At 39.2% G+C, this 18,635-nt stretch overlaps 1 protein-coding gene across 1 annotated transcript in view; it reads left to right on the plus strand.

Moving 5' to 3' along the window:
• Nucleotides 1–18,635, plus strand: part of CTBP1 (C-terminal binding protein 1) — a 269,296-nt gene that overhangs the window by 193,309 nt on the left and 57,352 nt on the right. Inside the window, exon 4 of the mRNA XM_072406893.1 lies at nt 6,736–6,834. Within this exon, the coding sequence (XP_072262994.1) occupies nt 6,736–6,834 (99 nt within the window). The remainder of the gene's footprint in view (nt 1–6,735; nt 6,835–18,635) is intronic.

The following is an 18,635-nucleotide window of genomic DNA, read 5'->3' on the forward strand; positions in this document are numbered from 1 at the left end:
TTAGAAACCAGACCGTGGTGCCATAGCCATAAAAGAGTTTAATTCTTGTCAGGTCTTTGGATCTATAGACAGGCATGCATAATATCAGCAGAGGAAATGGCAATTTAAGTTGGGGAGGCCCAACTCTGATCACACCGATGGCAAAGCAATGTTCTGTTGCTACTCCTTGGGTAAATGTTAAATGCATTTTGTGGGAACAAATAAATATTCTGTTTCATAAGCAATATGTCCTAAGGATCCTGTACTGTAGTAAGGAATGATCTTTTGGGGGTATATCTAGTTTTTACCACTTAATCGGCCAGACCGGCTTGCACCCAGTAAAATCTGATCGCCTACCTTGTATGTGCAAGGTAATTGTGTTTTTTTTTTTATTGAGAATAAATCTATTAGAACATGACATTTTTGGCCCTTGGAGATTGGGATAACCAAGAATCTAGATCTAGAAGTATAAGCATACCATATCTTGTTACAATGGTACCTGTCAAGGGGTGGCATATAATGGGTCAATTCTTAAAACTGAATGTTGCAACAGGCTCATTGGCATTAAAGGCACATTTTGTGTATAGGGGCATATAGACCACGGGCAATGGTTAAATGGTTCATTTTAGAGCATGTGGCTGGATGGGAGCCAATGCGTCATTGGTAGCCGGAAAGTAGACAGGCCAATGTAACGCAAAGCATTTGCAGCTAATATACTGGTGCCAGATACCACAAGATGCCTTTGGGGGTCTCAATATGTCTGAGCTTTTGGCATTAAAAGGGAGTTTACCCTATATTAGGCAGGTATTACTAAAATTTTTAGTATGCACCTGGAGATATTAAAATGCAGTTTAAGACTCCTTTGTGTAGAGCTGTCTTTTACCAATACAGGTAGTTCCCTGGGTAACATATGAGATAGGAACTGTAGGTTTGTTACGTTGAATTTGTATGTAAGTTGGAACAGGTTAATTATTTTAATAAATGCAATTAGGACAGATGTTTGTCTCAACATATTATTAGGCTGCATGGTGTCAGTTACTGCATAAAATCTTCACTGTGAGGTATTCACAAACAAAGCAAAAAAAAAAAAAACTTTTTGGAGCCTAGACATTCACTAAATTCTGAAGCAAGCTGTGCTTTGATATGCAAAAATAAACTGTAGTGTTTCTTAGCCATTTAAGAGTTACAAGAGCTTGCAGAAAGAGCTCACTTCTTACAATCGGCCCCAACCCCAGCTGTGTTTAGCAAAAGATTTCTGGAAGTCATGCAAACCCTCTCCCCCATATTTAGCCTCCGTCCTGCACACAAGTGAGCAGGGAAGCCCCGTTTGTATCTAGGAGTTGTCCGTATGTCAGATGTCCTTAACTAGGGGACCTGTATTCTTCCAGCACAAGATATCCCAGAGCTTTGCGTTGTAATCTGCAGAAAGTTTATGCTACTGTTGGTATTAAGAATGTGAAGGAAACCTTGCCACATTGTGTATGTGGCTCCTAAATTTGTAATTCAAATGACCTTTACCTTAACTAAAATTTGTTAACTAATAAGGACATTAGATTGTAAGCTCTTGACACTCATAAAGGAATGTGTTTTAATATACCATATTTAAATTTTTTGCCTGTAGGTGTGTTTTTTTTTTTTTTTTTTTTTTTTTTTTTTTGTATTTCTCCCTTTTTATTTATGCTGGAGAAAGTCTGGTTCAGTGGCTCAGGGTTTTTCTTTGCAATTTTTTTTTTTTTCCTGGTGACATTGACATGGTGTTCTGCGGCAGGGTGTGGGTGCAGCTGTGTGAGGAAAGATAATGGTTCTCTTCGCCTTTTTTTTGCTAACAATTCATTCTCATCTGTCATCTGAGGTTACGTTTGCTTTGCAGAGCCAAACTTTTCTCAGCTCACACTTCCTCTTAAAATTTTAAGGCATTGTACAGCTTAACTTTATTTTCCCTTTGTGAGCTTACTGCATTGTGGTTTTATCATTCAGACAGTCTGCACTAAAGGAAGACATGAAGTGGTCAGAACTTTAGCCCAAAGTAAAGTTTTCATACTACTTTCTCACATAGGTTATATTTATTTATCCAATCAGGATGGCTACATGATATCGAAAGAATATGGAGCTTCCACTTTTTTATCTAGAAATAAGCGTCCTCTGTCATGTGGCTTCATTACGCAAAGTCTCTTTTGAAAGTTCTATTGGAACCAAACGCCTCTGCCCATATCCTATCCTCAGATGTGCTTTTTGGGTGGCTATGTACTCGTCTATAAAAAGATTTAAGCTAGTGTCCATTCTGCATATATCTAAAATTTGGTTGGTATGGCTTCAGTAATTTGTAACCTGGTACATTCTGTTATTCCAATGTGCATACTTTGTTCTGGGGTTTGAGTTTGTTGACAGCCAGAGTAATGGTAATTTGAGAAGATGGTCAATAATTGGCTTATTATTCATATCTAATGTAACTTTACCAGGAAAGCAGATACGATTTTTAAATTTCATATGGCAGCAGTTATATCCAATATATTTTTGTGCACCAAACCTGGCGACTTTGCCTTTTTCTTCCCTCCTCCACCCTGTGATTGAATGATAAAACTGTAGTAACTGATAAGACAATGAAGCTGAATTATTTTAAAAATATTTATCTTTTAAATATCATAAAATGGATTGAAAAAGTTTTTTTCTTTACTTGAGCATGACTGGGTATTAGACAGGAATTTTGTAATGTTTTGGTTGGATCATTGAGTTCTGTTGTATTGACGAGTACAAGAAGTTGATATCAAGTCAGATTACGTAAAATGGCTTTGTCAATTTCCCACCTCCTAACCATAATAGTTTTTTTAGAAAATGTAAATCAAAAAGAAAACCTTAAAATCTCAGCCCTAGCTTCCAACCCTTTGTTATGCTTAACTGACTGTGCCTTATTATGTAGTGTTGTACATTGCATTTGTGCATTTGGTCATGTCACTAGTGTTCCCTCAAAGTGGACACACAATCTTAATATCTCTACCATAGTCGTATGCCATTAACAGTCAATTTTCGAGGGAAGCCAATTAACCTAAATGCATGTTTTTGGAATGTGGAAGGAAACGGAGTACCTGGAGTAAATCCATTCAAACACGGGGAGAACCTGCAAACTCCATGCATATAGTGCCCTGGCCAAAATTCAAACCTGGGACCTAGCGCTGCAAAGGCCAGAGGGCTAACCACTGTGCTGCCACCCTTGGCAAAAGCTTGGTATTCAAAATCATGGCTGAAAAAATTTGTGGGGAGAAGTTCTCCAGCCTATTGGAAGAGCACAGTCACATGATTTGAAGACTCATTAATTTCACCTTTTTGGAATCCAGGGTACAAATAAGTTTCAAAGACAAGTGATGGGACGATGCATGGAAAAGAAACCTTGCTAGACCTTGTTGTGTCATCTACAAGTGGTCTGAAGGTTTGGTAAATCTGGCTACAATGGATTACATAAAACAAAGGAGAATCTGTGTGCTGCTGTATTTGATGGAATTGTTTTTTAAATTATTGTACCAGGCTTTTTTAATTTTCTGGTGAAGTATTTTAAGACCTACTATTGGGTGATTTATATACAATCAAATTGCTCTAGGTGATGTATTTTGTATATGAGAAATGTGATGGTGGCAGTCAATGTCTGGACATTTAATGGAAGGACATTACGTACGTATGTAGGTTTATATAAGTAAAGACAAAGCAGAGGGGTCTTAATATGTAGTTCTTGTATTAATGATAGTTTTCTCAGAAATACAACATGGACTTCTGGAACACTATTTGGCATATCTGGGTAGTTGTAAATGGTTTAGCACCATCGTAGATGGTCTGTTTTGGCTTTCTTACAAATGTAAGAACTCTGATTATGTGTATTGTATTTCTGAGAACTGTATCATTAATACAATAACTTTCCTATTAAGACCCTCACTGCTTTGTCTTAATATTCACATTTTATGTTTGGAGGTTGGCAAGCATGTAATAGCAAAGATTTAATGGTTAGACACATCTTCTGGTACATGTTTGCGGTTTTACAGGTTTTGCACAATGGCAGTTTTTCCATAGCAGTGTAAGTAAGGCTCAGGGAAAATGTTCATCTGGAACTTTATTTCTAGGTTTTTGTATAGCTACACTTGTGAGCATCACTTGGGTATACAGTATATGAAAGTGGGCATAAAACATGCACCACAGCTGATTGGTCATTCTGTGCCCTCCATTATCCCCCACAAGGTAACTCCTCTCCACCCTTCATTATTGCAAAAATACAACAAGGCTTCCAAAGTCTTTGAGCTCCAACCCCAATAGACTTCCGGTTCTTTTTACCTTGTGTAGATAAATGTTTGGGGAGGAAGGGGAGGAATTTATGCAGCTGGAGCAGCCCCCATTTTTGGCTAGACTTGCCTCCTAAAGAATGGAATAAACAATTTTGTAGCCCTTGGCACTTTGCCTAATACTTGCAGAATAACCATGAAGTCCCTTGTTTAACTACAAAGCCCCCTTAACACACACATCATGAGCCTTTACTGTCTGGAAGGAGAAAATGTTTAAAGTGGCTGTGATTTACAGCAGTCGATTTCTCTTACAATTCTGTAATTTTGAGAGAAAATGACACAATTTGATGTAGAGGTTCACCTTGATGACAGTAGAACAATTTTTAGCTAAGGTCATGGGAGTTAATCTTCTAGGTGTTAGGCGGACCCTTAAAATGCTACCATCTCCGTTTCAATCAATCAGATCCAGAGGACAGACCCTGCTTCCCAGGTTTTTATCTGTTTGAAAGAAAAAAAATTACAGTAATTTTGGAGGTTTTTAGCATTTCTCATGGTTACAATCTCTTCAGAAATGTTAGTGCAAAATGTCGAGGCTTTCTCTGAATCTTTATGGTGCAAGAATATGAAAGCTGTTAATGTGTTTGCAAACTGTTGCCGTGACCTTGGCTTGGGTACCATATAGCTTGTTGATCAAAGTATTCACACATCACTGGCTATGATCTGGACTAGTGGCTCATAAGTTAATTATTACACAGTATTTATATAGCGCCAACATAATACGCAGCGCTGTACAAAGTCATAGTCATGTCACCAGCTGTCCCTCAAAGGAGCTCACAATCTAATGTCCCTACCATAGTCATATGTCATTAATACAGTCTAAGGCCAATTTTGAGGGGAAGCCAAATAACTAACTGCATGTTTTTGGAATGTGGGAGGAAACCAACAAACACAGGGAGAACATGCAAACTCCATAGAGATAGTGTTCTGCCCGAGATTTGAACCTGGGACCTAGCACTGCAAAGGCCAGGGAGCTAACCACTGAGCCACTAATCCGCTCAAATGTGGATCATTTGTACAGTTGGCATTAATAAAACCTTACAGGTTTAATTTATTTCATAAAGGCTAAGAAATGTGCATCTAGTCTTGGGCCAGCCACTGTGGGCAAGACAAAGGAGACCACCTTTAATTAGGTGTATAAAGTATTTTGGAGCTATGGTGTTCCATCCTTTGTCTGCTCCAGTAAAATGCTTCTTGTTCCAACAATGCTAGGGGCTAAAATTTTAACCAGTATGAAAGCAAATTTCAGAGGTGCAGAACTGCACTTAGGCTTACATCTTTAATGTGTCCACAGGTTTACATCTATAGATGTGTCCACAGCTAATCTTCTGAAAGATGTCAGAAATGCTAACGCTTCCAAAAAGTGTTGGTTCAAAAATGTTTGCATTCTGGGACCACACTTTAACATGGCAATAATTGTCGGAGAGGATCTTTCACAATCCTTTCCAATGACCAGACTGCACGATGTATGGTAGAGCGTTGTACATAGTTAGTTGTCCGTGGATGTACACACGCCAGATTCTCATCCGATATCTGCCCTGAGAAGATTAGCGGACGAGAATAGTCTGACATATGTATGTACGCCTAATGGTCTTGGGTTTTGCATTAGCCATAATATTACTCTTATATGCCAATTGAAAAATATATTATGTTTAACCATTTATTTACCTTTTAATTTTTTTTTTCAAGTGTTGTCAAACCCCAGCTGCAATTATCTCAAAAGCTATTCCACTTTTGACACAAAACACATTGGCTTCAAGTAGCATAACTATTATTTTCATCCTTGCAGCCAAAATAACCATTAGTGTATTGGAATCATCTTTGAATGTCTTTCTTCTAAAATTTAATTTATTAAACTAAGTTACTAAAATCTTGTATAAACTTATATCATGTTAATGTATTTTCAATGTTGACAAAAGCAAAAAGTCTGACCTTTCCATTTTTTTTTTTTTTTTTAATTTTCTTAACTAATGTACATGTTTACTGCAGAGAACTAGAACCTGTAAATTATGCATAATGCAGAACCTGCATATTATTGGTCATCTGTGGAAGGTGAGGGAGATTTGTCCACCATAAGGCCTCATTATTCTGATTTATTTTGGGTTCGCAGGCCTTGAACTTTTCACACTGTGTTCATGGCCTGCGTTGCTTAATTCTATTGAGCTGATCTCATTTTAATTTGAACTTTTGCCTTGTCTAGTTATTTTGTTCCTGTGCTTTTTAATCTGTTTTTACTGTTCTTTCTGGGTGGCTGGCTGGGCCCAGCTTTTGTGTGCCATATGTGGCGCTGTAGAGGACAGACAAAAACAGCACAGGATAGCCAATGAACCTTATTCCTTACCTCATCAGTTTTAGTTGGTGTGATTCTCTTGGAGGGGGGCAATCAAACGTTAAAATGGAATTTTCATTAAAATTAAGAAAACCTTTACTTCCACAGAGCATGCAGATGCCTTGATCCCTCAGCACCTGGTTGATTTTTTACAGCGCCGACCTGGATCCTTCAATCGCCCCCCCGGCACAGCTCAGTCTATGCGAGGTAAGAGAATGGGTGATGTATCCTCCTATAAAAGTTAGTTAATTGTGGGTAAAGCCCTTTTTGTACATGCCCGATATCAGGCATCTGCAAAAGAAGCATCCTGAAGCCTCATGGGGGGGAAAAAAGGCATATGTCTTGGGCATCCCATGGTTCTATAGCAGCTACCTCTTTAAGTGCTGGGGTAACCAAGCCCAGGGATAAATGATTTGTTATCTGAAGGAGATTGTTTCATTTGTCACCCCGCCTAACGAGACCAGTTTGCTTTAACCTTTCTGATGCAAAATGCCCTAAAACTTACTAAATGGGGAAAGTTGAGGCTAAAAATGGGAAAAGCTTTGTTTCTTAACCTCTCCTGGATATATTTATTTCTCCAGATAGAGATAGATACTAATAAATGTCCTCCATATAAAAATACTTCTGGTATGTGAAAAGAAAAAGGGAAGGCCACACGGTCCTCTGGGCGGTGGTGGGGTAGTTTTTTTTGTAATCTAGGCAGAATATAAGTGATTAATCCTCATGTTCCAGCCTTTCTAAGCCCTTACTCTCATGCTCTAATAAGCTTATTTGTGTTTATTGTGTGTTGTTTTTTTGTAATTTGCCATAGTGTAAATAGTTTACTATAGTCCACAGGAGAAATGTTCAATTTAATTAGCTAATTTAAAGGATTGGAACATACAAACAGCAAGCGGTTTTGTAACCATTTATGGGGAAGGATAGTTTGCTGAATTAATTTACAGTGTTGAAGGAGGGCTATCTACACACAAATACATATTAAAGCTGTCTTCACACTTCTTGGTAGTTGTCCTCCAAAGCATGGGACTGGTATGTGTTACAGAGCCAATTATGTAGAACAGTACAGTAGGAGTAAAGTGCTTCTCCGCCTTTTGGCTAAGATCAAGTGTAGTAGTGTGTATCAAGTGTGGGCAGCACAGTGGCTCAGGGGTTAGTGCTCCAGCCTTTGCAGCCCTAGATCCTGGGTTCGAATCCCACCCAGGACACTATCTGCATGGAGTTTGCAGGTTCTCCCCGTGTCTGTGTGGGTTTTCTCCGGGTACTCCGGTTTCCTCCCACATCCCAAAAACATGCAGTTAAGTTAATTGGCTTCCCCCTAAAAATTGACCTTAGACTACATTAACCACATATGACTATAGTAGGGACATTAGATTGTGAGCTCCTTTGAGGGACAGTGACACGACTATGAACTTTGTACAGTGCTGCGTAATATGATGGCGCTATATAAATACTGTGTAATAATAATAATAGTACCAAATACTTCTAGTGTGCAGGAGAGCAGCGGCACTGTATTCCTGGCAAGAATACAGTGGACTAGTATGCCTGCTAGGATGGACTGCTAGATGGTGATGCTCTGTATGGGGCCACCCTATGCCAATTCCTCTGTTTAGCGTCCACCAGGGAGGCATGGGGCCTGCCCTGATAAGGAGCTCCCAGATAGTGGTCTGTCCCACTGGTCGGAACGGGGTAACCTTTGGTCTGGCCATCAGGTCTAGAGAGTGGCTGAATTTTACTTAGCGGCGCCCCCCTGGAGTGGGGAACTAGGTTTCCCCTAAAATCACTTTGGGAGTGGTGAACCCACCGATGTATGTGTACACAGGCACGTCACTTACTCTGATTTAGCACTTCACCTTCATTTTCCACTAGCTGCGGATAAAACAGGCAATTTTTTACTCTTTGCCCAGTGTGTATGCACTGAGCACTTATTGTATTTTTTTTCCATTACGTCACTGGTGAGTTATGTGTGCCACTTTTGATGAAGGGTGCTTTTCTCTTATGGGCTAGCCCTGAAGTCTTGGAGTGCGTTGGCTTTATGGTCAGGCACTGGGATTGCCTATGCCGTTCCATTGAAAACAGAACCTGTCTGACTTCGGTCAGACAGGCTAGTAGGCCAATTCCAGCTTGGGCTGGATGGTCTTAGTACCCCCGTCAGGAGCTTTGCACCCTGGTGGCTCTGGGGAAACTGGGTGGCCCTTCCTTTTTAGAGTAATCCAGTGCATGTTTTTGTGTTTTTTGCACTTTTTTTTTCGAGCACATGCCTTTTGTTTAGTGGATCACGTCTACACAAGATTCGTTAAAAAAAAAAATGTAAGGGTAAAGCACAGATGTAGGAAAAAAATCTGGTTGACCTGGATCTACTTTGGCAAAATTATCCTAAAGAGAGTTGGAATGTTAATGCAGTTGCATTACCATATAATTCTTCTATGGTATCAGTTGGCTACAGTGATTCACGCCCACTTACATCTGGGGATGGCTGGGTGATCGCTTGTTTGGTTCTACTAATTGCTTCATTTGCAGGGTTGTATGTTTAGTTGTGGACAGCCCCCCGTAGATGTGATTGCATCTAGAAGAAAATGCCTTCAATTAAAATTAATCAAACAATGGGAAGAGGTTAGCTTAATTTTTTTTAGACCCGGCTATGTACATATGTAAATGCATATCACATGTACTGTTCACTAGTCTTTTTATGACTTTTGTAGATGCAGGCACTATGGGTAAATTCATCTTTGCATTTAACACTTCTGCAGCCTGGTATCTTGGGCACAGAACATTGCATTGGTAGGTTATGAGGGGGTTGCAGCTTTGTATGTGCCTTGATTTTACATTTAAAGAAATGTTTTGGTAGGTTAAGCAGCCCATTCTAAATAACTTTTATTAGACTGTAATGTTGTGCTCAAATTTATTAGCACACTAAAAATTTCTGGTGGTTTAAGGAGGTGCTTTAACGTAGCTGCATCTAGAGGTGTGTTTGGGGTGCAATGCAAAACTCTACTGAAACACCCTAACGGTGCATGCCATACAGTCCACTCATGTTACCCTTTGAGCAGTCCTGTAGTTTTTACTGTAACCTGATTAGAGAGCTGTAGATGTGTGGGTGTGCTTCTCCAAAACCGGTGTGTAAATCACCGCCCCCATGACTCGGTGCTTAAGGAGTTTTATTTAGAAATGGCTCCACTTCGTTGTACACTAGAACAAGCTTTCCAGATTGCAGGTAAAACTAAGATAATGTGGACTGGTGCATTTCTTTTATGACTATGGATGAAAAAAAGGAAGCATTTTGTTAGACAATTAATCCTACTACACCTCACATTTGGAGTGTACCCTGAAGGAATCTAGCTATGGGCCATACTTCAATTTTTGCTTTCACCTACAAATTTCCTGGTCCATCTTTTTGTCTACATTGGAGCTGTCCCACCAAGATAATGTAAATACATGCATAATATATGGGATGTTAACACAATTCTCCTTATCTCTGAGGGACAGTATGGTATATTTCTACAGGATTTATTGTGACCTGAATACAGCTGCTATGAGACACTCTCATATATTATATGACCAGCTGCTATTAGCTTTCTGAATATGCAAAGCCATGCAAAACACACCACTCCGTCCTTGTCCTGATATAGACCTTCGGCAGCACTTTATTACCATTAATAATGGATCACATCTTATATTTCACTTGACCCAGGATATCTATGTAATTGGAGATTATGACGCTTCCAGCAATATTATATCCATATGATATGCTGCATTTTATTGCTAACTTTGCATTATTATTCTAAAAAAGGCAGATTTGCAGAAATCTCAAACAATGGTGGTGTACAGTAAGCCGTAATGGGCAGTCAGAGAAAAATGTTTTATCAGTAAGCCTAAATTTAGTGGAAAAGGGGGTAAACCACTAATTCTTGACCAGTTTTACACTAGAGGTTGTGGAATTATTTCTTCTTTCCACTGGCCACAAAGTTAAGGTTTTTTAGCATGGGTTCCCCAAGATCCAAAAGTGGCTACTTTGGGACTAAAGTTTGAGAAAGCCTAGTCATTCCTTTGACCATTTTCAGCTGCATTAGCCCATGATATCACAAATTCTTCATAGTCTAGGGGTCCACACTTAGAATGCTAAATGAGGCTCTTGTGCTGAGATCCATGAATAAAAGAAAAAGGGTATGTGACAGTCCTTGGCGTATGAATCTGTTCAGAATCTAAGTAATTGCCTTTTTGATAGTTTCATATGGCAAATATTCCATCAATATGACAAATGTTACTTAGATCTCTGTATTCCTATTAAATATCCATTGATGTTGGGGAAATGACATAAGGAACAGATCTGATAGTGTCGAACTGCTGATCTGCAAGTTTTCTTTTTATATGGCCCAAAGCTATCTTGTTATGGATGATTTCCGTTCTTGAATTAAGTCGAGTATTTTATTCAAATATCTGTATTGTCCCTTGTTCTACTGATCTTGTCTTTTCTTTTTTTGGCTCAAAAATGCTCTTTTATTTATACAGAATAGGTCCCAGCTCCCCTACTTTGCCGGCATTGGCGGTTAGAACTCCATCGCTCTAATGTTAACTGAGGTGAGGGTGCAGGATTTTGGTCTCAAAGACCGCAGCAGGGGTGGATGGTAAAGAGTAGATCTGTATCTTCTCAGCTCCCATAGAAAATCATAGGAATCTTGTCCACGTGATCTTTCCTTTGAAAGATGGAACTGCCATCATTGGAAAGAAGATGTAAGCTGTTCCCATGAAAGCAGATTTTTTTTCTTTTTTTGAGACAAGAAAGGTGTCTGGATTAACTGTTTAGCATATAATGGGAAGGTGGAAAAGTGAATTTCTTTGAAACTGAAACCACAGTTTGAGGCAACTTTTTTCTAATTATTGATATTGGTGACTTATCCAATCAATTAAAAATTATGACTACCTTTAAAAACTGTTTTAATTGGGTTTCTTTGGTTAGCTTGCTGACTTATGATGTGAAATTCCTATTTTATGCACGGAGCAAGTGAAAAGTTCTCGCAAATGCACTGTTGTCCTATTTATAAAGCGTAAACATTCTGCAGCACCATCCAATGAGCCATATTACCATACAGGGCGCTTCTAGATAGCACTTGGTAGTCATAAGTGGATAATGTGGACTGGCAATCTAAGAGAAAGTGGCATTCTACAGATGATGTATTGTAACGCGGCTGCTGTAATCGCGCTTGGAACTCCAGATCATTCTGTGTGCTTGTCATAACCTGGAGCAAAGTGTGGAAAATATAAGCCTATTCCTTCCCCGGAGAGGTGACACATCAGACTGTTTAAGCAGCTTGGCTCATCAGACACATGAAACCTTTATCAGGCCTGGGCACTCCTCTTCATGTGTATGTAACAGTCCCATTCTAGAGACATTCGGCTTGATATTCTACCTATAATTTGTCTCTGGAGACCACTGACGTTTCCAATGACATGTGTGCCCCGGGGCAGATATATGCAATGTTGGTTGCTGTCAAGCTTTTTGCCAGCAAATGGATCAATTAGTCAGCACCCGTGTAGAAGAGGCCGATGGCATGTCCTAATCTCCAGGCCGCCTGGCAGATAGATGTGTCAAGTGAAATGCATGTCATACATCATGGCCAGATCTAGTCATACCAAGCTATTTACCTCTGATCCATAAAAGCTTATGGTTTACTCCAGCTTAGAGCTTTGTGGTGTAACCTACACAGATCTATGTATATCCAGAGTAGTAAAGGCTGGGGGCACATTTCTATATTTGCTTAAGGCACAAATGGAAGTATATATATTTTTTTTAAGTTACAACCACATGTGGCATTTTAAGTAAAAGTGCCTTAAGTCCCTAACAAGCTAATCTGGCTGTGGTGTTTTAAACTGCCTACTCTGAAAAATGGGAGGATAGGCTATTTAACGCAATGGTTTCCCCTCTGGTTGAGAAGGACTTTCTCGGGGAGGATCAAATGCATGGTCAGGTATCATTTCTTTCTTCCCTCCCTCCCAACCACCATTCTGTACAAATTCCCCTTCATGGTTTCAAAGAACAGTTCCCAAATGAATGAAAAGTAATGTTTCAAACAGTTTAAAGAGAACATGATGCGGTCAATATTGTTTTTACCCAAGATTCATGCACAATTTACACTTTTACTAGAAAAATCTAAGTCTTATTTGAAAACGTAGTACTTGTAGAGTTTGTGTACCTTCCACTTAGTTGAGCTGCCAGAAGCAAGTAAAATACCTGTATGTGACTTGATGGCTTCTAACCTGGTGTCTCCAGCTTGGCTTGCTTTCATATGGGAGAGGTAAAGAAACAATATGTCTAAGTTTTGAACTTCAGCTAGGCAGAGCAGTCTTATTAAGAAGAAAATGTGTAGCATAATGTTATGGACCAGGAGTGTCCAAACTTTTTGCAAGGAAAGCCATATTTGCTAAGGTGAAAATGTGTGGGGGACCCACCATGCCTGGTATAGGCTGTTGGCATTGATGAAAGTTAAACCCGTTTTAATTTGCATTGTGTGAGCAAAGCAGATTATACAATGACATTACCACCAAGCACTTACTAGCAGAGATTAAATGGTTTATGCTCAGTCTGAATCTTGTACGGCATGGTGGCACAATGATATTTCATAATCCCTTGATTGACTTTTTCTTCATCTTTGCAATAAATTAGTAACATGGAAACCTTTATAACATTTTTCATAAATAAAATAAAACTTTTAATACAGAGATCCAAAATTTTAGCGCTTACGTTGAGCAACGAGATACGTTGAAGAGCTTAAAACATTGTCATCTTTGCGACTCTTCTTTCCGTCTTCAATTTTAAAATATTTTAGAAGCTGTAAACTAACATAGGTGAAACAATTAAATATATAAAGCAAAATAAACCTACTTTGTTGTAATTACTATCAAAAAAACTTTTTTTTTTTTTTCATGTTGGCATATATAGCAGCTATAATGACCTGCCTGAAGATGAGTAGGTGGGCCTTACACTTTAAAAAGTTGTATTGTCTGATTTCCCCTAATTACTGTGGTAATAGGTGATATGTGGTACCTAGGAATGTCACCAGTGCCTTTTTTTGGGTCAACAGTTGAGTCCTTTTTAGATGAACAAAACGTGGGCAGAGTTCTCACCTGATTCAGTCCTTTTGATGATTTAGGCTTGCAAAGTTGGTTCTGATGAAACACTTTGCTGTCAGTCTACTTAGAAAATTGCTATCCATAGCTAGGAAGCATAGGGTGGGTAAAGCAGCACTGAAGCTCCAAGCAAACATAAATACACAAACGAAATTAATGAGCAAAGTTTTACCTGCAGGATAACACTCTTGTAAAGTCCAGTGAAGGTAGAAGCAGCAAAGAGTTTAGTAACTTTGTTCTCTCCTATTATCATACTGCTTGATTGCACATGGACATTGCAGCACAGCTAAATGGTTCCTTGTGCTGCTCCTCCTGGTCAGTCTTGGCTCTGATTTGTACAAAAGATCACAAACCTGATATCCAATCATATATTTGATTAATCAGCTGCATTTAGAAGTGTGTGTTTTAGGAGATCTCCAGGCAGCAGAGAAATTCCCAGTAGGATTGTCGAAGCACAAAATAGTAACTGATGGTGAGTCAGTCTGTGAAGTCTCGGCATCTGTAACGCAGGTGACAACAGGTAGGGAGCTGGAAGCAATACAAGAACTATAATTGTTGTTTTGCCTTTTATCCTTTCTTTTACTTTAGAAGCGCTAAAAAATCGGGGGGGTTGGGGGGAATAGTACTAAATGGCCAATTTTTTTAAACCATTTTTATTGGAAAAAGCAATGCTGTGAATCTATAACTTTCAGGTCTACATGGAACCCCTTCTATATTTACTATGTTCATTTACTGTAAATTAGCATGGTGGTCGTTGGGTAGAATGTCATCATTACAGATGGCTAAAAAAGGTAATTGGTGTCACTTAAACTGCCCCGAGAGGAACAAATTGTTCACTGATCAAGGAGCCCCTAACAACCTCTGGAGGGACCCTAGCTGGGAAACGCTACCATATGGTGACCATAAACAGCCAAGTGCTGCATTGGGTTATCAAAGTTATTTTAAATCTTGGGGCTTTTTTGTAGTTACTACAGTGTTATTGGTACGTTAACCTCCTGGAACACTTTGAAATTTCACTTCTTTAGAGTGGAATGTTGGAGTTTCTTTGCACATCATATCTTTGTATGATATGTAAACCGTAAGGAAAGGTTAGGGTGTATTTGTAGTACAAGACCATAATAATTTTTCACGTATCAGTTACCAAGGAAACAAAGTGTGAAATAAGTTGAGAAAGGAACATGAAATAGACACTAGGCTTCTTGCTCGAATGCCTGCTAGGTGTTAATATATTTATAAAACGGTTTTCAATTGACTAGCTTTTATATGGTTGATTATAACTAGAAAGATGGGACAATATTCGGGACAGAATGATCAATTCTGCTGTACAGAAAGTCTACTTAATGGCAGTGGGGAGATGGAGTTAAAAGAAATTTCCCCTGCTGCTCAAAAGTAGAACTGTGACCAAATTAAAAACCGACCTGACAGCTATTTGATCAAATAGGGGAATATTGTTCGGGTGATGAAATGCCAAATTCAAACACCATTAAAGTCAATGTTGGGAAAATTCAGGTTATTTTTCAGCACTGTGAAGAACTGCAAGAGCAATCGGGAGCAGAGCTGACGGCTCAGCTCCCCTGATTGCTTTTGCAACCCTTTACTAGTTGTAAGTGTTCCTGGATAGGGGAACTCTATCCAGGAGTAGGGATTGTGCTCCCTGATTTGCTGAGGAAAGCTTTCCTCAGCCAATCAGAGCACTAGAGGTTTTGTTTGGGGAGACTTGTCCCCATTTAATCTCTAGTGCCAGGGATCGCACACTTTTCTCAATAAATGCGGCTGCACTAGAGGCTAAATGGAGGACAAATCTCCCCATTCTTTTACCTCTAGTGCTCTGTGATTGACTGGGGAAAGGAAAATCCTGATGAAGTTTGAGATGTCATCAGGGTTTACCTTTCCTCAGCCAATCACAGAGCACTAGAGGTGATGAATGGGGCAGACTTGTCCTCATTTAACCTCTAGTGCCTGGGGATCCCAAACTGACAGGAGGATTCCCACAGCTGTGGGAATCATACTGTCATTGTGGGATAACCTGTAAAAAAAATAGTTTGTTACACAAATCACACACATTCAATAAATTACTTTAAAATAACATTTACTAAAAAACATTTAATTTTTTTTTAACTTTTTTTCACACAAATTTGGGCTGTCGAATCTCTTGTTTTTCTGGTCAGATCAGAATTCAAATGGTCGTATTCAGGTCGAATATAAGGACAACCTGATTTTGAACACCAGCACTACCCCTGACCACTTAGTTGTGAATCTCTAGTGCAGTCGTAGTTCTTACATAATTCACCACATAGCCAGGCAGCTTATGTCTGCTTTTTGTGCTCTCATGTTTGGCACACTTTTTTCTGTTTTAGCTCAGGAACACAAATGCAGACTTTGGTAGTCTTGATGGTACAAATAACACATAATGATTGCATTCATTAGCACCATTGGAGACGTAAAGTGTGCATTTCAAAGTGTTATCTTTCACCAGTGTTTTCTGAAGGACTGAAGAAAGTGTTTTTGCTCCTATTTTCGCCTCCTGTATGTCCTCTGTCATCCAGCAACACTGTGTTGAATGGTGCCTGGTGTCGTCCAACCTATTTTCTGTGGGTAATACATGCCTTCTGGGGGCTCCTAACAATAGCCAGGGGTCGGAGTACTTTTGGACAGCATCGTTTTTATATTACACGCTGATATGCTGTATACGGCAAGGATCACCAGAGGAGGAAAAATGGAAGGACTTGTGAGTTTACTGTTGAATTCCAGCCTTTTGTATAGTACAGCTTCCTCTTCACCACAATTCCTTACCTCTGACAATATGCCTCCTCTATATTTTTCCTCCCCAGCCTTAATGTTTTTGGACTTTTTTTTTTTTCCACTTATTGCATTTCCATTATTGTAGTTATGAAGACTACCACAATCTTCCTGCACTATATGCAGTAAAATTGAGTAGGCAATTTCAGTACAGGAGAAGAGCCAGTACTACTGTGTAAGACTGAAGGTAAACCTAATTTTGAGTAATTTATGGTAGTTGGGGAAGGTAGTGGAAAACAAGGCGCTAACCCCTCTTCGCTTAGTCCTCTAGATTTGACATCGTTGGCATCTTCCTTGGCTGTTCATGATAATGCCAGTGCATGGGAATGCATTTGTGCATTGAAAATACTGAAAATGAAACATGGAACATGGTCTACATTTTTAAGTTTACGAGCTGCCAGGGTAAGAATGTTTTATTGCAGAAAAGACAGTCTGTCTGTGTGCCATAAAAAGCCACTTTAGGATATGCATTATGTAGAGTCACAGTTTCCAGGAATATCTATCTTTTAGTGATTGGTGATTTCAGAGATGTAGAACAAACAAGCCCTGTACAACATTGCTGTTCCTCTATGGAGGGGGAGGATGACGAATTGGAGGCACCCTGCTGCGTCTTCCATATAAAAAAACAGCAGCCTTGATAGCACAACTGTTTGGTAACAGCTGTACCAATAAGTGATTTTACCAGAGATGATCACAAACTATTGTCTTGGGTTACTAAAATCTAGTATACGACTTTAGAAAGGTAAGTCTACAAATGAATTACATGGCCACAGCAATTGTGGACTAAGGGAACCCAACTGGGTCTTTCAACCACCCTGTTGTCTAAAAGTGCATTTCAATGATAAGCACAGCATCCATAGAATGATTGCTGGAGTGTGAACATTTTTTTTTTTTTTTTTTTTTCCTGATGTAGTTAATTTTGTGACTGCAAAGCACACTGACCACTTTGTAAGAATTGTTCGATTTGTGTTCAGATTGTATGACCCATCACCTGTGCTAATGCACCTGCCATACACACCTAAGATCTTATCAATTTCTAAGCAAGACTATAATGCTTCCGTTAGATGGCCTTCTGTGTAACCAAAAACACTGAATGGAAAGTAGGGAGCAGGAAAGGGGGGAATTGGGTTTTGTGACCAGTCACTTTTGGCACTAACCAATTCTTTGTATAAGGTTTGCCATTTATTTTCCCTTGGAACGAAGCACAAGGTTAGCAAAATGTTCAACTTCACTCTGTTTTCCGCATCATTTAAAGGAACGTATATTAATTGCCTCAACTCTGCAGTGAAATACTCCAGGGCATTGCTGGTTTTATCCGAATCACTAAGCACTTTTCTTAGAAAGGTTTATTAGAGGAGCAGAAATACTTGTGGTCTCCATAGGGTTATTTTACAGGGTGGTGTAACCTTTGTTCCGGAAACCATAATTACACCCTTCCAAAAAAATATACTCTGCTAAAAAGGAAGCTTGGACTGTGCAAAATTCCAGACTTAATCGTGTCCTGGTTCTCCTCTTCACTGGCCTCACTAAAGGGGAAATATAATGTGTTTTTAGTAGGCAAATCCATGGAGCTGTTACTGCAATGTTTACCTTGGTCATTATTTTGGCAATGTGCAGTTTTAAAGCAGCAGCCCCTGGAATTTTTAGGTAGTCCTTTATTTTGGAATAAAATGCACACTACTCAGGGTTTTTGTTTTTTTATAGTATATTGTATCTGTATATTGAGGTTCACTATTATACAATAAATGGCACAGGTATGATTATATATATATATATAATCATACCTGTACTATACCAGCTCTCAAGCGATAATCGGACAAAAATCATCTGACGTATCTACGTAGTCAAAGTCTGGGCTTGCAGAAGAGCGATGAAGGAATTTGGCTGCTGTTGAAAACTGACAAAAAAAAATGAAGGGTATATTTAGAGGTGTGGTGCATTACTGCACATTTATTCATGAAGCTAAAAAAATGGGCAGGCAATCAATGTCTTGTGTCCCCCCCCCTTCCCAATGCACTAGTGTTGGTCCTAAAAACTGAATTTAAAGTAGACCTGTACTCTAAATAGTTGAAGTATATACAGCAATG

Source organism: Pyxicephalus adspersus, chromosome 3 (assembly GCF_032062135.1).
Source record: "Pyxicephalus adspersus chromosome 3, UCB_Pads_2.0, whole genome shotgun sequence".
Taxonomy (NCBI): domain Eukaryota; kingdom Metazoa; phylum Chordata; class Amphibia; order Anura; family Pyxicephalidae; genus Pyxicephalus; species Pyxicephalus adspersus.